Consider the following 23835-nt stretch of genomic DNA (forward strand, 5'->3'; position numbering starts at 1 on the left):
ATCTCTATGACTTTATAAGAATATTTTGGGAATAAAAACTCCAAATGCTATGCCTGAAGAATAACCTTAGGGCATTACTTCTGATAATTCAGTATGGTCTCAGTCCCAGGTTTATTGTTCTGCTATGAATCTGATGATTTCTTCTCAAAAGCTGGGAATAAAGTCTGTAAATTATTGAGAAATTTTTTGAGATATAAAATTATATGTGAAGACAAAAACTGTGTACCACTTCAGGTCATAGCATAACACCCATCCAACCCAAATCTGATGAGCATGAAGTAATTACAGCAAACACTTATTTGCTAATTAGACTTTAAAAAAAAAATCCACATTATTCTTGGTTACCATATTTATTGACTGTAAGTGGAAAAAACCCAACAAGTCTTAATGGTCTTAATGGATTACCATACATACAGTCTATATTCCCTGTTCTCATAAATTTCAACTGAGAAAGAAAAATACACATTTTAAAGGAACAGTTTCTAAATTAATTTCATAAACAAACTTCCAATAAACTTCTGAAAGTTGGAAGGAAAGCTTTTTCAAGAGTTATAGCTCATGTTTTCTGAAGCAAAACACTTGATGTAAAGCACACCTGACATCTGACTGCATACACCTCAGAGGTTTTCTATGTAGTCTTCACTAAAGTGTACTTAATAAATGTTTCACAGTATCAGAGCATGAGTTCCTCCATCAGCTTTCAAACCTGTGAATTAGGTACTCACTGTAAACAAGGCTTCTATAAAAGGACAGTTCAAATACAAAAAAAGAAGGGGCATTAGTAGCCAAGTTTCTTTGGGAGATAGATTGCATTTGGTTCTAACTTCCTTAAGAGCAGCAGACAAAAAGCATGGTAATCATTTCTATTATTTGAAGCTCTTCAGTTTTAAGAGCATTTGTAAAAACAGACCTGATTATAACAAACTGAGATTTGCATAATTAACTTTGAAACAAAGCATTCTTAGTGATAAATGCATTAAGAATCAAAATAATAATGTTAAGACAAGCTATTGTTTGTCAACTTGTCAGATATGTGTGCTGAAGCTTCCCTTCTAATTACAAGATATAGTACAGCACAACAGATATTTTAAAACTAATACAGATGCTGGAATGTTTCTTCAATTGTAGTGCACTTCATCTGAGAAGATTACCATGACAAAATATGAAGAGGAAAGAGGACAGAAAGCAATGATTTATAGACGTTCTAATTTTTCACTTAGAAATTCTTCCACACTGTCTGTATTCCACTTGAGGATGCTCAGTTCTTCTGCAATGTTCCCACTGTCGTCCAGCAGCTTTAGTACAGGGTCAGAACCACGCACATACTGGGGGCAAAGAAGAAGATCTGTTACCTTGGTTGGCAAATGCATTCTCCATACTAACACTGCCCCTGCTCTCACGTGATTTAAATCAGTTCAGGCTTCTGACTTGCATTTAATGTCAGAAAGTGGAGGAACAAGTCAGATGAAGGGGGATGGAGGTGGGTGTCAGAAACTTCTCCTTGTTCTCCTTGGTGTACCACAGCAGTCAATGCCTGTGCAGAGGGGCACGACCATTGGCCTGGCTTTGAAGGAGGGTATTTACTCCAACTGTTTTAAGTTACCAAAGCTGGATTTTTGATGATGAATGATTTTTCTTATATGATCAACAGCCTTTTTTGCATTTTAGAAATTCTGAGTCACTTTAATAGGTCAAAGTTCTACTATCAATTTCTAATGTAATCACATTCTTTCTTGCTGTGTTGTATCTGTCCCTGTTCTGCTTTGCTGGTAACATAATTCTTCAGCGCTTCTCAAACTCACTAAATTCCAAATAAGGTAATACAAATAAATGCTTTTAACAGTATCAGAAAGATCTGACCATTTAAATTTATGGAAAGATTTCCCCACTTTGCTCAGCTGAGCTAACCTAGTTGGTTTTACTTAATGAAGCTAGTGGCACCTCTATAGAGTTTTCCAAAAGTCCTCTTAAATAAACAGATTCATTTGCACATTTTTTTCTGGTAATACTTGATACCAGTTGTAGTCTAGACTGCTTTGATGTTCAGTAAATCTACAAAGTTAAAAAAAAAAAGAAACAGACATACAGAAGGAGAGAAAGCTTTTGAAAGAAACTGGAGGACACGGAGACATGAATGCGTGAGACAGAGGAAATCTGTTTTACATAGAATCTGCTGCTGAGAGGACAAATCACTTATTGCAGCCATGCATAGCTATGAAGTGATTCCAGATGGTGCCATTTGGGCAATGGAGATGGCAGGCACAAGATGCGAGAATCAAGATGTGTATCTTTGAAATACACTTGAAGTTCACACAGGATTTTAAGAGGAAGGTGAAGTCTTAGATTAGATCTTGAAACCAAAGAATTGTTGGAGCTTAAGGCAGTGCAGCTTATGCAATTTTGTATATATGTAAGTCATACGAAACACCGTTCAGTATATGCAATTTTATAAAGCTGCATTTTATAAAGCTGGAGGTCTGAAGTATATAGAGAAAAATCAGCACTGTAGAACACAGCAAGGGAATTCTAAGGCGAGAATTAAAATCCAAGAATCACTGAATGTATGGAAATGGCAGCTCCTTAAGAAAACTAGGGGAGAACAAAACAAGAGAAACTATGACAGCTTGAGTAAATCCAAGATATCTATTAAGTAAGAACAGAATATAAACATTCCTCAGTTTCTTTTCCAATCTACTATAATAATAATTTTTTCTTGGATTAAAACTAACCAAACAACAGTAAAATAAACCAGAACCTCACCACCAACAAAGAATTAGTACCAAACAGTTACTGAGCAGTAAACAAATCAACATTACTATTAACATTACTACAGGAATTTGTAAAGATTCACACTGGCAATGCAAATATATGTCCTGTACTAAAGGATTACTTGATCAGCAAATAGGGAGCAATCCACAGGACTGTCTCCACCAAACATTGTTGTTCTTAACATCGCAAATCAAAAAGTTAGGCTACTACTTACCTTGATCTGCAGCCCCCTGAAGAGTTTTGGCTTATCACTCCTGACGAAAGCTACAGGTTTGAGAAAAGAAAGAAAATCAAATTCTTCTCTACTTGCATAAAGTAGATTTATGTCAAATTAGTATTCCCCAAGTTTATTTTTTTAATTATGCTTTAAAAGATATTTTAATGTTAAAATCCTAGTACCTTCACAAAATTAATAATACTAAACTTATTATTCCAAAGGAACACCTATTTTTGCTAGTAATCCAAACGGGAATTCTGTCTGCTTGGATTTTCCTTGAACACTAGTGCAACTGTGTAAGGCAGTTTATCTGCAGGCACAACTGACAGCCTTCAGCAGACTGGCCCATATGCTGCTGCTACGCAAACGTGAGGAAAAGCACTGGAGCGATCAGAATCTGGCTGAGGATCAGCCTTGGGAGGGAGGCTGAATGTGACACCATCTCATCAGCACACACCCCACACTGCAGCTCTGCGGGGGCCAGAGCACGCAGGAAGCTGTGGGGAGATGTGTTATTCTGGTGAACAAGACAGTCAATCTTGTCTTGCAGAGATCTCTGAGATTATGTGTTGAAAACCAGCAAGAAAACAAAGCTAGAAAACAGGAAGAGAAGCTCCTATTTCCTCTTCTCTTGCCACTCCTGAAGGCAGTGCGTGTCAAGGCTCTATGGGCTGTCAGGCAGCTGCATGGAGGGAAGGCAGGTCTGAGGTGGGCTGCTGCTGCACCACTCCTCACCTGCAGCACCTGTCAGCAGGTATTAACAGCAGCACAGGCCCTGCAGCCCTACAGCACAGCCCAGGCCTTGCATTAACCTTTACTCTGTAAAGACAATATGAAGTAATATTGTAGTAATTGAAGTAATATGAAGGACAAAGTGTGAGCATAATCCCCTACTTCCTAGCACTTCACCCTAGTGAATGTCTGAGTTCTAGGAATATTTGAAATTTATTTAGAAAATAACAGTTCTCATTCTTCCTTTTCATATGCTAAAAGCTGAATTTAGTATCTATATTGAGATTAAGTGGATTCAGGATGCTCCTGTAGCATGTCAGTAGCATCTCCCCAAGGATGAACCCTGTCAGTACAGACTGACTCCTACAAGGGTGCCAGCTGCATGTTAAAGCTGCTTTTTCAAGGTTAGACAACAATGAATCTCTCACAAATTGCAGTGCATACAGCTGGTGCATGGAGATGAGTGCAACCTCAGGACTAATGTTTCATACTGCTTGACAAAGTGTAGTGCTTTCCTCAGTAATTGCACAGATATCCCCTGGCATCTTTATACCTATCTTCACATTACTGCAGACAGTTACCTTAACACTTTCTCAGCATGGTTATACAGAGTGGAACTTACTTTCTTCCCTCTTTCACTGAGCTCCCAGTACAGATAAAAATCATATACACTGCTTGCTGCACCAACTACTACACAATATAAACAAGTTAAAAAAATACCAACGGCCCATGGAGCTGCCAGATGTACCAGGCTCCTGAAGAAAATGAGTTGTCTCATTCAAATTGTCTTTATTCCTTCTACAGACTATGCACTGATGTCATTGTAAGCTGTGTATAAACTTCAAACAGCACAAAATAACCAGTACTTGCTCACATACTGCAGTTTGATTCTGATTTAAACTCAAAAATGTATTTTCAACTTCAGTGTTTCCCATGCCCTTATGACATGTTTTCTTGGTTGTCATCAAAAGTAATGTGCAAAAAAGCAGCAAAGACATTTCTTATTGTTTGTTAAGTCCACAGACTGTTGAAGTGTTTCTGGAGGAATTTTTCCACATTTTTCTTCAACTTAAATCTAAAGCTCAAATCAGTCTCTAGAGCTTTATAGGAAAAGAAGGTCGTAAGAAGCAGCCAGTACAGTGGGTGACTAATTGCAAAATGGTAAGAGAGTAGTAAAATGGATAAAGTTTCTGAAGCAAATCTGAACTCTGGAACTTGATTGTAATAAAAAATTGCCTTTGGGAGGAACCTCAGGTTACAGCACTTCAAGCCTGGAACAGGTGTGAGGATTTGTTACTTGAGTGATGAAAGCTTATTTGGACATGAGAGGCTGTTCTCTGGCTGCAGTGTTGGACTGAACAAGCTCACATAATGTAGAAAAAGCATTAGGTGGAAAAAGAAAGTATTCCACAGGCAGCATTACATTCTGCCACATTAAAAGTAGCTATTACACACTTGTATCAATGTCAAATGTCTAGATCTTCTGAAAGCTGAAGCACTACAGAATGCTTTTCCTGAAATTTTAGACAGCTGGAACAAAATTAGTTTCTGTTATGGCATATTTATTTCTAACGCTGATCATAGCGACTTTCTGCATCACTCACTTGAATTTGCAATGCAACAAAGAGAAACACTCAATGTACAAATAACTTAATTTGTATATTCTGAATCTCGGAAGCTAAAATGAGAAACTCAAATACTGACATGCATTAAAAACACAGATTACCCCATCAAATGCTGTTTTTTTTCCCTTTCCACAAAATCAGTCCTTGAGTTGAGTTAGCAGCCTTTGAAATGATGAGGTTAGGAAGTCAGATGCAGCTACAGTGCACATTTAGGGACATATGACTGCTTGCTTATCATGGGATGTGGTGCATATGCTCCACCTTCACATTGCTCCAACAGCTTCCCCTCTATACCCTGACATCAACATTGCTTCTTATGGTTCTGCACATCATCTACACACTATTATTTAGTAGTTTGGTGTTTAATACTAAATCCTATTCAAGCTATCTCCCCCTTTGCTTCTCTCTGTAGCAGCTTTAGGATTTACCCACCCCAGAGAAACAAACCTTTCTCTAAGCTATCTGTGGATGAGCAGGAGAGGCATTTTCCACTGTGACTTCTGTAAGATGAACCCTGAGCTCAGTGCCATGACACCATGTTCTCGTGGATTCAATCCCGGACCAGAAGTCAGAGCTGCTCTCCAGACAAACAGAGCTTTGCAAAACCACTTCACCTTATGTTGCAGTAAATGATGAGCAGTACCAAAGCACTTCTGTCAGAAGGCACTCCTGAGGTGCTCCTGAAGAGCAGACAGGACTGGCCCCCACTAAACACTGCTTTTAAAGACCTAAAAGCAGCCTTTATCTACGAACACAAGAGATTGGAGAACTCACTGCTATTGTTATAATGTCCATTTGTTTTGATACAAAACATAGAGGTGTAATAAGAAAGTCTGTGAAAACTAGTTTGTTGGAGTTAAATCCCAGAGCCCTAAGTGGAGACTCTAGGAATCTAAGAATCACTGTGGCCAAAGGGCAAGTCTGTGTCTATGCACAGACCTGCACTAGTCTCTCAGGTGAAGCAGGACAAAGCATAAGAGAACTTCCTGACCCAAAATGGACATGAAACATCTCCCCAAGCAGAACAACAGTTGTTCTGAGTTAACCTGAATAAACAGAAAGCAAGTGTAATATTACTTCAGATAAGCCAAAGGGTAGTCTGCTTGCTTGGCTGTGAATTATTAGACACAAGCCATTTGAAAATAAGGAATTTCACTGGAGACACAAGTTAGTGCATAAAGTTGCAAAATTTTACATAAAAAATGCACAAAGGACTTGACCATACAGACTTGACAATTTTGTACCTGAAATGAACTTGAATTAAAAAACATTTTATTGAGGCATTCCCAATTATCAAGTGTTAAATCCATGAAAAAGAAAAGAAACCAAAACAAAAGCTAGAGTAAGAGAGGGACATTTTATGAAGACAGGAAATTCCAACATTTAATAATGCTAACAATAGTAAATCATTGCTAAGACAACTGGCAATATTTGCTAGAAATGTGAATATGTAAATCACTGGGCAAGACAAAAGCATTAATGTCTTCCCTCAGACATTTGTTTTGGGGACAATACATGCTCTGCAGTTTTGAAGATGGTATGAGTCTGCTTTGAAAGTCACCATAAAGCCGAGCAAAAAGACTGAACTGCAGCACACAACAAGCACTTACTTACTCTTTAATGATGATAGAGCTCTGTACCTTTTGGGCACCTCAGTTTGAGATAAAAATTTAAATTTAAGAATTCATATGGCATATCAATAACCACTAGTTGTAGTCTCTTAATCAAGTTACAATGTAGCTGTCCATGATTTTATAAAAAGCACCACATGCTTTCAGAAATGAATCCAAGACAGAGATCCAATCAAGCCTGAAGAAGAAACTTCAAAAAATCCCAAAGACAGGGTACTTTGTATAAGCAGTTGGGCAAGAGACATTTCTAAATCTGAAGGGAAGTACTGTTTTAATTTGTGTGTCATCTATTTGCAAAAGATTATGATAAAGCAATGCATGTCTCCCACTACAATATCCATATTTCTTAGCAAGAGTTTTAGTAATGCTTTTATCTGTGCAAGATTTATGGTTAGTATAATTTTCTAAATTTCTTTTGTCAATACTTAAGAATTGCAGATTAAAATAACTAGGAAATGAGTGATCTTACCTCATACAATACAATCCCATAAGAAGTTACATTTTAGTAGCTAAAAGAATTCCCTTAACACTTGGAGAAGTTGGGTGATATAATAGTGCTGATTGACTCTGAAGTCAGAGGATTTAATGTAGCTGCACACAGCATGAGTGCAAGGATTAAGGACCTTGTTTCTAGAACAGATTTGCTGGGAGCACGTCCATTTCTTAACTCAGGGAGAGGTGAAAATTATTTTATTGAAAAAAGAAAAAGAATGGAGAGAAATATGAAAGGAATGTTCAATGCAAAAACCCAGTCTGATTCAGTTTTTTAAACAAACTGGAGAGAATGTAGGAGTCTAAACACTGATCTCCTATCTCATAATGAACAGAACACAGCAGCCACTCGAAAAGTCACCTTAAAACAAATATGCAAGATTAATCACTGACCCAGCTAATTAATTATTCTATTCCAGAGCCTCAGTTTTACGGATGTTTGCCAAAACCTGTCATTGTGTTACCTGGTATATTAAGATATTGCTTCATCTATGAATCTTGTCACTTAGATTTTTAATATTCTACTTTAATGGAGAGCTTTTAAATGACAAATATTTAAGAACAGTTTTATAGAGAAGAACTTCAAAATATATGTAATATAGGAATTAATTTTAGAGTACAGCATTTATAATAAAGCACTTTATTTTAAGGGAAACTTATCAGTAAGAATATTTCAGTACTGAATTTAAAGGAGGCATACAGAAATGTGGTCTGTTATCAGACTTATCACAAGAAACTATCTGAAAAACCTTACAGACATCCTTGGCCACATTCACAAATGCCAAATTTAGTAGTTTGATGTGACACTTCAAACAGAAACATCCAGTTCAAGACTGAGATAACTTGCTGAAGAACAGACTTTTCCATCCTTTTGCTGAGGACAAGATTTTTATCATGACTTCTCACTCCTTTGCTTTCCTATTATATACAAATATATTCCATATGCAATGATTCTCACATTTCAGGCACACAGGTGGACTGAGAACTGTTTATAGCTAAAGATTATATAACCAGTAATTTTGAAATAAACTTTGACAGAGAAGGACTGAACAACCCACAGCTTCTTCCAACTGTGTAACTTTTACAAACCTTTATTAATTTAACTGATTTCAATCCTTAACTATTTTAATATGTGAATCTCATAATAAAAATCCAACCACAAAAAAAAACAGAGCAACACTGCTCATCCCTTTGCCAAATAAAACATAATCCACATGTAGCCTGAGACACATCAAGTCTGTGGGACTAAGCCAAGTGACAAAACAATTTACACAGGTACTTAGAGGTCAAGACTTCTCAGTTCCTAACCTCAGAATACAGTTGTAACATACACTAATCCATGTAATTCTAATATATACAAAGTCCTACAATTAACAATGTCATTTTGTGTATATTCTGGGGAGAAAAACCAAATGCATCTAAACAAACTCTAACAAAACCCTCACAGAAGCTATGGAAAAGGATTCAGTTATTTGTGCTGAGACACTGCCAGTGACAGGCTACACAGCTGAATGAAGCCTACAAAGACAATGCTTCAAAAGCAGCAGCATGACCTTAAGGCAACCTAACTTCCATAGCAAATGTCCAAGTCAAAAGCTGAAACAAACATTTCTTGAATGTAAATGTCCTAAGATGGAGACATTAAATACTGTTTCTGTTAGAAGTTAAAATAAAGGAGAAAATCTTGGTTTTCTGAGGTACTAGTGTGAAGACAAATACCAGCTGAAAGAATATATTCTACTGCTTTTAAAAATTTCTAAGTATGCTTCTAATACATATCCCATCTTCCAACCTCTTCTAATACCCTAGCTGTAAATTTGGTTAAGTTTAGATTGAGTAGCTGTAGAAATTGGTGATGAAAACACAAAAAAGAAATTTAAATGCACTGCTCAGTCCTTTTTTAATTCTTACTGTACCAAATCAAAACTGGTGGTCAAAACAGAGATCCTTTTCAAAAAAACAAGGAGATGTATCCAGACACTTTAAAAAGCAACCTATGTGATAAATGGAATGTAAATATTTGAGAAGGTTTAGATAACCAAGAATTGAAAGGGAAAAACAACTAGTCACAGTTTCCAAGTTTTTCCTTTTGCACCATTCCAAGTCTTTGGAACATGTTTCAGAGTGTTCACACAGCAGGAATTGAGGGCCATTCCCTTCAAGGACCTACACGTGAAGATAACTGAGGACACAATGCAGGCTGGAGTCAGGCTAACAGCTTAACCTTCTCCTTCAAACCTCTGGCTCAAACAAGCACTTTCACGTTACAAATCCAGAACCGTAAAGCAGCTGAGTGAATGGGCAACAGCAGGAGAGAATGCTTTTATGTTTGCTAAATTTGAATGGTCATGGAGATAATATGGACGCCTGTCTAACGAAGTTATCTCCTCACGCCCCTCAAGTATGAAAAAGTCATTTAAAGAATTTTCATTTAGACATTTTATACAGTAAAAAAGAGAAAAGAGCTTTGCTCTGGCTTTGTCATTCAACTCAGCTGTGTGGGCAGAGGTGGCAGGAAAGGATATAATTGCAGTACAACTTATGTAAATTTTAACCTGTTTTAAAACCTTTTTTTCCTCACTTTGTCAGCCAGCTTTCAAACAGGGCGGTATTAATACTTCCCACAGTAGATGGAGACATGCTGTTTGTGCAATTTTAAATTCTAAAGCTAGATTAGTACTTATGTCCAACTATGTCCAAAGTACAGCATTAGGGAGTATGGTATTAGGGTCCTCATTACAGGAAAAAAAATCAAAATAAACCATAGTGCTGCTATCACCTAAGCTCTTCCCTAATTCATAAGAAAAGTCCAGTTTGAAATTTCTCACAGATTCTTTTCCTGCAGCTTCCTCCCACCAGACACTGATGGTACTGACTTTCCTTTTGCTCTACTGTATTCCATTCCTGTTAGTTGACTGTCATTATCCACTGATAAAACAATTATATGGCAGGATCTGTGAAAATAAAATCGTTCCATAAGTGCACTATATAATTTCATCTATCAATTACCGGAGACCGTTTCTGTGAGTTTCAGGTCAATGCAACTTTACTGATTTAATATACTGAATTTATGACTACTTGTAATGTACTTAAAAGTACCTTTTGTCATTCAGCTGTGACAGTATTTCATATTTGAAGGAATATTAGTGGCTTTACTTACCCTGGACTTGAGGGAACCTTCCCAATTTTCATCCACATACTTCTAGGACAGCTCCTGCATAAAGCTGTAATAATAAACAGAAGCTGTTAATGACAAAAGTAATTTAAATTACTAGTTTATTTATAGTGTGTTATCTGTTGAACTGTTTTTCTCTGAGGTGACAATATGCTACTCTGTTGATGCTAATTATAAGTATGATCCTAGACAGAATCACAGTTCCAGACCTGTCTCTGATTATGCAACAACTGACCGTTCACTCAGGATACATGATAATTTTCATTCATTATACTAAAAATGTAACAGCAAAAAAAAAAAAAATCATTTGAGATATACTGTTGGTGTAAGCAAAATTTCCTTTAAAAAAATGCAACCGGACATGTTACAACAGGAATTATGGGTCAGTAATAGGAAAAGTATTCCTTCCTTCCCAAAGATACTAACAAAATTTCATTAAATGAAATTTTAGTTTCCACTTTAAACCTAACTTGGAGAGTGAAATACAGTAATTTTAAATTTCCCATTTGGGCTGGTTGATTTTATTTCATTGTGTTTGCAGAAAGAGGACAGATCATATTAAGAGGCCTTAGGTGAAGCAATATTTACAGGCTGGGCTAACTTTGATACTTGCACTTAGATGTCAATCACTTCTGTCTGCCATGCAAGATACTCAGATTCAGTCTCCTTAAAATATAAGTTAAATTTTATATAATATCTATAAAAACTGTTCACCTAATTATCTTGCATACTGTCATATTTTTAGACTATTTTATGATTCTTTTTGCAGCAGGCAAATGATTTTATAATTTGATGAATCTTAAATAAATTGACAATATATTTTCCAGCTACTAAAATAGAACTTCATACTCCAAAGGAATTTTAATATTACACACAGTATATATACTATAGATCTATAGTACTGTATACCAAATCACATCCTTCTAAGCCTTAAACTCCACTATTACAAATTAGCAGACAGAATTAATTTAAACATTTTTAATTTAATTAATTACCTTTCGTAGACAATTAAAACCTCTGCTTTCGTGTTATTTTAGACAGTGTTTTCATAACAAATGTGCAAGTCTGAGTATAGAAAATATAACCTTACTGAAATTACCTAAATTCATGTTTCACTTAAAAAACGAACTGTGAGCACAAGTAATTAAAACTAACTTTCATGAACCCATGTGAAAAAGCGAACCACACATGATACAACAGAAATCTCCAACACAATTTTATTAACATTCTGTCACCTATTGCATAGAAGCATTATAGGCAGCTAAAAATACATGTTCATTTCTCAATATTCAAATTCTGATTCAGGGCCAACTCAGTATTAGCTTAAATACTATGAATTAGAACATAACAAATACTCTAATCATTTGCAGGGAAATTACAACTTCTCTCTTGGCATGAACTGATCAATAATCATTACTTCCATGGGAACTTGAAAAGAGAATGTTACACTGTTACAATGTTACATTATCTGTTCAGAACAGCATCTCAGAAATTTGCCTAGCTACAGATACATTTTCAACTAAACATTGTATTTAAGATAAAAACCTAAGATTTGACTGTTAAAACCCAGAAATACTATGAAACAATACTCAAGAGATCATAAACACTAGACTTTTAAAAAACGTTTTCACCACCCAACTCAAGGTTTTAATTTAAAAAGGCAGTGATAAACAGCTCAGATACTAGCTTGCATAATTAAAATTTCTCTGGAATTAAAACATGAAGTAAACATGAAGTAATTACAAAGATGGAGGAAACACAACACAAGGTTCATAAACTTCACTTACCTTGTCTCTTTTTTAGAAAAAGAATTCAATAGTTCTATCAGCTATCCTAGATATAGATATTCCTTTGCATACTCACTAATCCACTGAACATTTATTCTGATTTCTCTGATACTGACAGCTATCTGCATTTTTCTATCAAGAAGTCAGTATAAAGAAGTAGACAAATTATTAAATAGCCTCCTATCTAGTTAATTAACTATTTTAAATAAGTCTATCACAAGCTAAGTACACTCAAATTTAGTACAACAGTAAAATGAACATTTTTGAATTCTTATTACTGCAAATTGTTCTTAGTCTTTTTCCTTCCAAACATGAATTTTTATGGAACAAAATCACTGTAAAAATCTAAAATATGCCACACATTTTGTAACACCTCACTACTCCCAGTTTGTAACTCCTGGCCAATATCTTATAGAAATTTAACAAAGAAAACAGCTCAATCATTGATGCCTAAATTTTGAGCTTGTAATTCTGCCATAATTGAAACCCAAATGTTCTCAGACAAAAAGGTTTAGATTCATGCTGGGAATAACAGCTGCTTTCTCGATGGCTAGACCAGAAAAAAAGAAAAATCAACTGGCTTCATTTATAACTCTAAACAAAGGTGTCTTTTGCAAAAAACCCAGGTTTATTTGCATCACTTGGCCCACCACAAAAGCCTAGTTGTTAATATCTACAATCTCATTGTGTCCAGAGCAGATGTTCTCCAAATTTCCTTGTGAAGGCAGTCACTGTGTTCAACTATTAATAAGAATGACATATATCACATGGAGGCACACAAACATCTCGAGTCAGTTCATTACACAATGCTTAACTCATGAGTTAGTTCATTTTAAAGTAATGCTTCACTTGTTTTAGTGCTCATGAAAGTGAGTCTAGTACTAGAAGCAATGAAATAAAGACATTCTCAACTATTACTGGTGTCCATGTTAAAATCCAAAACAAGTGCTGATTCATGTCTGCATCTATAAAAAGAACTTAGCTTTTTATAACATTCTAATAACATGTTTTCTAAAGTTACTGTGACAATATCTAAATTTTCCCCTCATCTTTTCCAAAGCATCAACTTGAGTTCAGTTTATTTCAAAAGTTTTTGGAAAGCATCTGAAACTCTTGTAACAGTCCATACTGATGCAATCAGGACGGCTCTTCACAAATGAAAAGAGACAAACCACATTATTGGTCATGTCTGCTTTAATTATGAAGGAGAGTGCTAATTATATGAAAATACCACCTTTTTGCATAAGGATTGTGCTAGTTAAAAATATGCACTGTAAAAATAAGGAACTTTAACTTATATGAAAGAAAACTTTTCACCTGCTGTTAGGAAAAGAATTCTGCAAGACACAATTCCAGCAGTGCTTCATTTATACACTGATATGGTATTGTTATCACAGTTACTCATGGTGAAGACTCCAGAAGAAAAATTATATTCCTGCTACATAATTATTAATGTTTACACCCAAACAGGAATTCAGACCAAACTGAACTGCAAAAAGTGTTATTGAACAGAGATTACCCCTTGATTGTAATAAAATTCTGTTAGATCAAAGGTGACAAAAAAGTTAAATAAAATACAGCAATTTATACCTAATTTTACTTCTATGACATTTATATTTTGCACACTGCTTTCTTCTAAATATTAATCCATGTATTAATTAATTAATACACTTTGTAACCTGCCTGACACAGGTTACAAAGTGTTATTCAGGCTGGATTTGTACAGCTGTTTGTAATCAGCTGACAGTACCAGCACATCTTAGAACATGACATGAAACAGGCTGTTAAGGTGCAGCCACAAAAGGGGCAATAGCTACTTTATGGTACCTGGATTCTCTCCAATATGTGCATACTGTCCTCTCCTAATATCAAACAGTTTCAAAAATATATTAAAGTTTTGAGAATGAGCAGAAAAGCAAACTTACGACTACAGCTAAACCTCTAGAATTTTCACTTGCCTCAGGTAAAAGATTTATTGCCATTAAATCTTTAGTAACAACATCCTTTCCAATGTAAACACTGTTTGTATGAAATTCACAGCAATTCTATTTTCATATTATTAAGCAGGTCTGCAGAAGACAGCTCATCTCCTGTTGACTACTAAAAATTTCAGGAAAAATATGGATGTTATTATTCTTAATGCCTAAGTTCCTTAGTATATGCAAAATGGTACTGTTGAAAAACAGGGTAAATTATCGCTAATGAAAGCATGCAACTTATATTTTACTGTGTTCCATTCACACACACAGAAAGCAAACCAGGTTAATTAATATTTGTTTGTCCTAGAAATTTACAACAAAAATCGATTTTATTGAATGTTTCTTTTGCTTTTTTACTAAACTCTTCTAACTAGCAGTTATTTGTGATTTTTACTAGAAAACTAGTCTTCTAAACTAGAAACCTTCAAAAGAATATACACTGAGATACAAATTATAAAATATTTTCTATGGGAGAGAATGCACTTATATGGACAGCTCAAGATTTTCAAAATCCCTCTTGTCTTTCCTTTTCCTGGAGGCAGAACATGAGTAAGAATCTGTGGGTTAACAGGGAGCAATCAGAAAGCCTCACTGCCAGGAACAGTATGAATTACTGCTCTATAATACAGCAAGCCAAGAAAGTCATTGCTACACACACACATCATTCTGAACTGATGTCATCAGTAAATTTAGCATCAAAGCAACTTCTACCACTGACAGCTCATTATCCTGTGAAGGGAGATGCCTAACTCTAAATAAGAGTGTGGAAACAGAGTCTAACAGTCACAAACCAGTTATGTGAATCAGTGCTACTTCTGTGATTAGGGATATGTATTACAGGCAAATTGCTCTGAACAAAGCTGAGCAGAATCTAAGCTCTCATTTATTTGTGGGGAAGGAAATTCCAACTGAGTGTAAGGGTGAAAAAAAGTCACAATGATGGTGTTTAAGCACTGAGGAATTTACTAAGGAAGACTGTATAATCTGCATTCTTGGAGATCCTCAGAACTTTGAGTTCTGCTTTGAGTAGAAGACTCAAAGGAGACTTTTTAGTCTGTACATACAAAATATAGTTGTGCATTACTATTCCATTCTTCAGCATTTAGGAAATGTGGCATCCATCACTACTTTTGGTTAAATGATACCCTCCTTGCAGGATTCTATAAACATTTGTGCTGTTTAAATCCAGTAACCACCGAAAAGTTCCAAACCAGCTTCTGCTCCTGGCAGCCTGTTTTTATTAACTTTGGTGTCTGCATGTTTGGACTAAGTTCATGTGAGCAAGAGATCTGGCATAAGGGTGAGAGAGAAAATGGAGAAGCTGAGTAACCACCAACTATAGATCTCTGGAGCTGTCACTTGGATTAGGTGGTGTGAATACCAAGTTTGAGTGGAATAGAGAAGGGTGGCAGAAAAAGGGCTCCTATGTACAGGCTCTCACTTGGACCTAGTGAAAGAGTACAGACAGGAAGTTAACAGGTCAGGTTTCAATTCTGGACTACACCATTTGATTCTATCTAAGCACCTACTTACCTCTAGAAATAGAATCCCTGAACATCTCTTTTATTCTCCAGTCCGTGCTTTTGCTAAAAAATTAAGCATCTTAGAGTTGCAAAGAAAACACTGAGAACAGATCTCATGAGATATTTATTTGAGCATTTCATTAATTTTGAGACTTTTACTTTGTTGAAGATTCTTCAACAAATGTAGAGTCAAATGCCAGTGCTTTATCTAGATGAAGGCCAGCCTTAATTAGCTAAAGCTATTCCATTGACCAGCACAGATGCACATCAACAACTGAAGCTCACATTTAGCAAATTTATTTATAGTTTCCCTAAGCTTTTTTTTTTTTTTTGCTGATAAGATCAGATAGAGCTGTTCCATGGGTAAGGCTTACCCTATTACAGACAGATAAAGTATTTTATCTTAGTTTATCTGACAGAAATGAACACTTGGTGAATCTGAACCAAACAAAAGGCAGTAAATTTCTGTCTTAGGCATTGACTAGTTAGCTGCACTTTCCTTATCTAGGACTACTTCCTGTCAACATTAATTTTCATTGCCAATAACATCATGTACAGAGGGAAAGGAAAGAGTGTACATGGTAAAGTTCTTGAGAAGGACATCCATTGCAGCACACTTTTAATAAAAGGAATGGTTGTGAATAATATTTTGAAGCAACAGTACTGGTAAGAGACTTTCTCATTTAGAGATAACAGCGTCATCTCAGATCCCCTAACCTCCCTATCAATATACCCCATAAAATCATTCCTGTATGAACTGTATGGGACACTTGGTTAAAAGCAAACTTTGAAAGGAGATCATACAACATATTAGTCTTAATTACAAAGTTCTGATTATGTATTTGAATGTTAAATAAAATATGCTGTCATTGGATCACACATTGGATCGTTGTTGAAGACACACTTGCTAGAAAACCAATGAATTTGATCCATTTTTATGTAACATGTCAGAAATAAGGAAGTTACAGTTTATAGTTAGGTAAAAACACAATTTGATTTTTTACAAAGTATTGAAGAGATTTTACAGGACACATTAAAAGACAGAAAAAGATGTGGGTTTTGAGAAACAGCTAGAAGTAAACTAAATTCTAATTAATTTCTTTAAGTATTGATATGACTTACTTTACATCTCTGAGATGTCAATGAATTCTAAGTAGTTCTGGTTTTAACCATTGAGTTGAAAACCAGAAGTTCCAATGAGAGCAGACCTATTCATGTTAAAAGCCTCTGGCAGAACAAGAAAGCAGTCAACAGCAATTCGAGTGTAGCACTCTAATTAATGTAATGAAAAGAAAAAAAACAAACCTGAAAAATGAATGTAAATTGGGTCACACAGGAGTAACCAGAAGCATTAAAAGCACTTCAGGTTATTCTACTTCCAGCAATTATTGTGAGTTTTGTAAACTATTTTTGAGTTTTAAAAAGTAAGTCTGAACAAGAATACCACCTTATTCCTCCTTATAATTCATGAGAGCACATTTAAGAATTCTACACATGTAAATGGGTAGAGTTTCAAGAAAGCTTTCAATTTGTTTTGTTGGTTTTTTTTAATAGAAGAAGCACCTAGTCATTACCCCTGGTGTCATGTTTTCTAAGTCACCAAACAGTTTAACATTACAATACGACAAATACTTCACAGTAGAAATTGAAAATGCTGAAGTCCACATATATTAGTAGCAAAATATATTTTTCAAAGCTCCATTTAGATATAAATTGATAACTTTTATGGGTTGTAGCAATCCTGCACAGTGCAACTATAAAATTTAATGTATTGCAAATTTTATCGCAGAGTTGATTTTTAAAATCAATTTGGATTTTGACACACATATATTGTTGAGATAAATCTAAGATTATAATATACAATTAATGGAATATGCTTATAGCTATGTCTGAAATGATCACACAGCCTATGTGAAGCTGCAGATGGAGTGCAGCTATTTTCAGCTACTGCAAAATATGGACAATCTCTCCTGCTACTACAATTTCACGCACAGTTAGCTTCACCTCCATTTCATCCTTCTCTGTTTTACACACCAGCAGTACTCTGCATCTGACAGACTGAGGCTTAAAACTTGCAGCTGTCTAAAGCAATACTGTTTAAGCTGGCTTCTGAATTAGTGTCAGACTGCATACAAAATCTCTAGAGGAGGAGAAAATAACCAAAACAATTTTCATTTTACCCACAGTCCAATTATGAAGTAATTAAAATATTTCACTGGACAGGTGTCAGCAGAAGTTCAGAGCAAGACAAATTTTGTGTAACAAGAATATCTCACAGCTATTTTCCACAATGTCAATTCACAAACTACTGGACCAATAACAAGAGCAGGATTAATAAATACATTTCTTTCAAGGCTATGAAACAGTTCAGATCTGTAAACATCTCATTTGAGGTTGCACTGATACTATGCAGCATGAAATATTTTTAGGCCTGAGGATATTTCACAGACCATTTGTGAAAAGCAGCAATTATGTAAAAATTCTCAGATAGATGTGCTATTACCTTTAATTTTAAATTCTCATTTAGAACTCAGGCACAAGTCATGCAATAAACTAACTCTTGCTTTCCCTATTTCTGATATTGGCCACATGGCTGCAAAGACAATAAAATTAAAATCCAGAAGCATGTCCTGGAACTGCAGTAGCTGCCCAGGCTGTTTGTGGCACAGACAGCCGAGGTGCTGTGCCACCTGCGGGGAAGCAGCGGCTGCTCGGGTGAGGAGCGAGGTGTGTCTCACCCTGGGATGGTGGCGCACAGGAGGGCGATTCCTGTGCCTGGAGGATGCTCAAGCACAGAGTCACAGCTCCAGCAAAACCCAGAGCACCCCTGCTCTGGAGCTAGCAACATGCCAAGCTGCTAATCAGAAAGTCAAACATCTTACACTGAGATGCAGGGTTTCAGAGTAAGATGAAAAATTCTACAAGCAAGAGGGTAGGGAAAAAAAGCCTTTAAGAACTTTCAATATTCATTCACTCTTTACTACCAAATTTTCATTAGAAAGAAGATTTCTGTGGTAACAGGAAAAAAAAAAAAACAGGGAAAAGGAAAAACTATAGCAAAAGGCAGCATTCAGTTTTCATAGTCTGCATACCTAGCATGAAAATTCTTGTTTAGCAAGAAGCTACTAAAAATTATATTGTTAACTTTTATGTAATAGTAAAATCTCAAGCTCAATTACAGACATCTGTTACAACCAGCACTATGTTAAAACAAGTCAATTCAAAATGAGATGATTTTGAATACAATCTGTTAAGATAATATTAACAGTCTCCAAACACTAATTTTCCACTGGCTAGTCTTCAAGAGAAATTCCTGAGTATGAGTTTAAAAAAAAAGGAAAGCCTCCAAACAATTGCCAAAACTGAAATATACATTTCTAAGCAGTAGTACCACTATAAAAAATTTCCACTTTCTGAAACAGCATTCATAATAAAATTAGAAATGATGCTATAAGAAATCATAATGTTAGCACAATCCAATATTTCCATTCATGCACACAATATGGAAAGCATGCATTCAAACTCAGATATGAAAATGTATGAAAGTACTATCATAACAAATTCCATACTTCAAGCTGATGCTTACCATATTATCTCCAAAACTCAAATATCATTTATAATGCATTTCTTCAGAAATATCACAGAAATAAGGAAAGATAAAGTAATAATCAAAATCTACATTGTTCACATTTACTTCAAAGCTCAACTCCAAGAAAATGAAATTGGGTAAAACACAAGTAGATTTTAAAAAGCAACAACTTATAAGATACAATTTCTTGCTTCCTGAGAATATACAAGGAACTCTGGTCCACTATGAAAGAATTTGTCAAACACCCTTGAAACCCTGTCCAGCTCTGTGCTATTTACTTTACTTCCTTGATCATGCCTAAAATAAAAAAAGTTTCCAGACTAATAATGTTTACAATGTGAAGTCCTGACCACAAAATGGCATTTGCTTATCCTTACACAGAAAGTAATTATCCACACAATGAATCTAGGTCTGATTCAGGAAATTAAGAAGATTCTCTATTAATTTAATTTTTGTTATTTGATCCAAATTTTATTAATACAATGTTCACAGTATAAACTAACTTAAATCCTTCAGTATGTTATTGATAAATTGTTAAGACATTTTCCTCAGAAGTTACATTGACAGAAATGCAACATAGTTCCTCTAGCTTATTTTCCCATCAAATGTCAACAGAAATTGTCCTGCTCCATAAGTTCTTGTGCTCCATGTTATACACAGAGGCAGAACTCTAAGAATACTCTCTGAGCAAATGAGAGCATCCTCTCTTTACACGAGGAGACAGAGCCTTGCTGCTGCTGCTGCCAGCACAACTGTTACTGAGCATGCTGGAGACCCTTTCTATTCTGCCACTCCCTGATTTCCTTAGACTTTATTCTGAAACTTCGGGTTTTGTGTTTGCCCATATGTACATATTTATGTGTATACACATGTAAAACAACTGGAGCTTTCCCCAGAGACAAACTTTCTTTTATAAGGTTCATATATCTAGCAAAGAAAAAGCTTTACATGTCAAGTCCCATAAGGATTGTACTGAAATATTACTTTGTTAATGCATAAAATTTACAACTTAAAGTCTGTCAATATTAGGAAACTCCTAATTAAACTATGAATTCTCTGCCAATCTCAAACATATGCTTCTTGGTACTTAATATATTGTACCTAACATTGTAATCAGTGGTTTCATTAAAAATTAAAGGCAGACTTTCTTTTTTAAATATTAGGCTGAATTTAATTTACAGGAAAAATCTGTTAGATTTCCTCATTAATGTCAGTTATTTCACTATCTCCTAGCCATTAAAAATAATTTCAGTACCTCTCATCCTTGAAACCTCTACTTTCTTGATTATTAATTTGTCTTCACTACATTCTAGAACACTCTTCAATTACCACATATTAGAAAACATGTACTCTTTTCAAGAACTCTAAAAATTCTTCATTGATAACACAGATATTTATTTACTATAGATAAAGGCAAGGTTTTGCCTTAAACAGATTGAAGCACAGCATGAGCTCTTCAAGGGATCACTCCCAAAATACCCAGCAGTTCTCCCTGCTGCAGGGTGGAATTGAGCAGTCCTGCTTCTGTCAGGTTGGTGCCACTCCAGGAACTGCCCTGGAAGCTGCAGCAGCCTTTTGTTGCCTGGGACTGAACTCAGTCATCCTGGCCATGGTGCTATGGGTCAGTGACCAAGCAGGAGCTGTCATCAAGCACCACTCTACTTATACTCTTCTTCTGCCCTCTTCCAATCCCATGTATCTTCCTTTTAAAGAAGCTGGATAGAGTTCCCAAATATGGTCATGTCACACGAGAGAGGGGCTGCCAAAGAACCAAAGATTGCCCTGTTGGTACAGGGACATTATTTCACAGCAGCATGGCAAGTCTGCAAATCCAGACCCTATAGATGTATATTGGGCTAGGAATAACTGCTGCATTTTCCTCTTGATAACCCAGGTCTTCATGTATTTTTTTTAATGAAAAGTTTCATAAACATGACACGTTAATTTATTCCACAAGAGATTTGGTCCAAAACTCACCTTTCTAGTTTCCAGCTGAGCTTCTTCCTGGCAGCACTCCCTGCAGAACGGATCCAACTGATTCAGATTGAACTGCCCAAGAAGGTTGCAAGAACTGCACAGCAAGTTACTGGAGAAGCCCAGCTCTCTGCAAGCTTCTGATGACAACTGTGCTCCATAAACACTCACCTGAAAGTCAATACAATGTTACACTTAGTATTAATATTTTTTTTAACAGTGGGCTTTCAATGCTGTAATGATTAGAAGGAACTAGTTAGTCTCTTGTGACTGTTTCACAGTAATGCCTAAATGGCCAGCCCAGGGGTTCAAAACACCACCCTATTGAGAAGGAGGGTCTTAACCTACCAGGGAATTCCAGACACTCATCATGTGGCCATCTCAAGGTATCAGACCTGCCAAAACTAATTTATATACACTTCTGGTAGCTCTACTGCCTTTGTACTGCTAACTTCAAGTTAAGAAGGAAAGCCAAAGGTAATGAATCAGCTGAAATGCACAAGGTTACAGCTTTCCAAAGCCTCCTCTTCAAAAATAATTTCAGAAAGTTTCAGATCATTGAAAACACTCCTGGAAAGTAATGCAACAGCTAAGCTCAGGAAAAAATACAATCAGGAAGTGATGAAATTAACCAAAGTGCTTAACAAGACACAGGTAGGATTTTCATTTCATGTTTGCATTGATGCTACAGGGAATTACACATACAATTAAGTAGAAGTGCAGATAAAAACCTGCAATTCTGATTTATCAGCAATACTTTACAACAGGCCATTCAATTACATGGCTTCTATGTAAAACACCAGTTCTGTTTTTAATGGGCAGCAAAAATAACGCAACCAATCACAACACTTAAATGGTATTTGGGTTTATTCTCATAGAATCACTAAGGTTGGAAAAGACCTCCAAGATCATCACTGAGTCCAATCATTAACCTAGCACTAATGTTCAGCCCCAAACCTTGTCCCAGTGCCACATCCATGTGCCTTTTGAACACTCCCAGCGATGGTGATTCCAGCAGCCTCTCTCCTGACACGTTTGCCCAGCAGATCCCTAAACAATCCATGGACGTAATGCCAATGCTCTCCCGAGGATTTTTTTTGGGTTGTGTGTGTGAGAAAGAACCAACCAAAACACTAACAGTGTATGAAAACAAGTAAAGGCTCCATTACGTGATAATTCCTCATTCAAGCAGCTTAGGTTATATAGCAAGCTCAAAATACCTTGAGAATAAAAGTACAGAGAGGTAAAGGGGAAAATAGAGAAGAAAGTCTCTATCCCTAACATTTTTACTCAATTTTTATCTTAACTATTTTTACTCAATTTTTCATCTTAACTATCATATTTTCCTGAAACAATAAATCACTAATCATAATAAATGTCTCTGACTGGGACTGGAAAAAACCCTCACACTCCAGAAAGCAAATTCCGATCAGAACAATCATTTCAGAAACTTAGCAAGTGATGCTCCTCCTTTCATCAGCGTTTTCTTCTTTAAAGCTTTGGCTCCAAATCTACGCTACACTGTTGCTTCGTTTTCACACCAAATAATTAACTGTAAAAAAAAAAAGCAGCACCAATACAAACTATTTTAGGAAGAGGGCAGAAATAGAGACCAGTCTCCGACATGGAAAGCAAAAGAGGCGGCTGCGGCCGAAAAAGCGGGAGGAGACGCCCGCGCCTCCCGCCCCAGGACACGTCTTACGCCGCCTTCCCCGCCCTCACACCCGCTCCCTCTCTGAGGAGCTGCAGCCGCGCTCAGCCCCGGGCGCGAACGCTCCGGATCGGCTCTCACCGCCTGCAGCCCCAGGAGCCAGCAGAGCCAGCGCCGCCCCAGCGCCCCCAGCTCGGCCGCCGCCGCCATCTTGGTGCCGGAGCGCCCGTGCCAGCGCCGCCGGGGGCCGCGGAAGGACCTCAACCATGGCGGGTGACCGACACACCGCCTGATGCGCGAGAGCATAGACTTGCTCCCAGCCCCCAGCACTGCAAGCAGAAACTGCTAACCCAGAATATCTTGTGGAATTCTAGAGCAAAGACATTTTAGTCTGTTCGGAGCAGTGCTTCGCAGCGGGGCTGGAGGAACTGCCGTTCCCCAACGCTGGTCCGGCATTACGGAAAGAACCTCGCATAAAGCCCTTTCCCCTTTCTCGGGAACTGCCAACCGGCACATCGGCCCCCAGCCGGTGACTGACAGCCAACCCGACCAATAGTATTGTGCTTTCTCCACGGGCAGTGGCGCCTCTGCCCAACGAGGTTGGGCGGATGGGCGGGATTTCAAGCAGCGCCTTCCAATCAGGAAGGGACGCATGTAGGCGGGACATCGCCCCGCTCCGGCCGCTCAGCGC

The 23835-nt window shown here is 36.7% G+C and overlaps 1 protein-coding gene across 1 annotated transcript; it reads right to left on the reverse strand.

The window, feature by feature from the left end:
- Positions 1–335: 335 nt before the first annotated feature.
- On the reverse strand, positions 336–23413 carry SELENOF (selenoprotein F). The gene is made up of 5 exons (XM_084211654.1): positions 23286–23413; positions 21497–21664; positions 10627–10690; positions 2984–3033; positions 336–1325 (listed from the first exon to the last, which is right to left on the reverse strand). Exons 1-5 carry the CDS (start codon positions 23352–23354, stop codon positions 1194–1196), a joined length of 483 nt encoding a protein of 160 aa, XP_084067780.1. The 5' UTR covers positions 23355–23413; the 3' UTR covers positions 336–1193.
- Between the last annotated feature and the right edge of the window lie 422 nt (positions 23414–23835).

Source organism: Fringilla coelebs (genome assembly GCF_963513975.1).
Source record: "Fringilla coelebs genome assembly, chromosome: 9".
Lineage (NCBI taxonomy): Eukaryota > Metazoa > Chordata > Aves > Passeriformes > Fringillidae > Fringilla > Fringilla coelebs.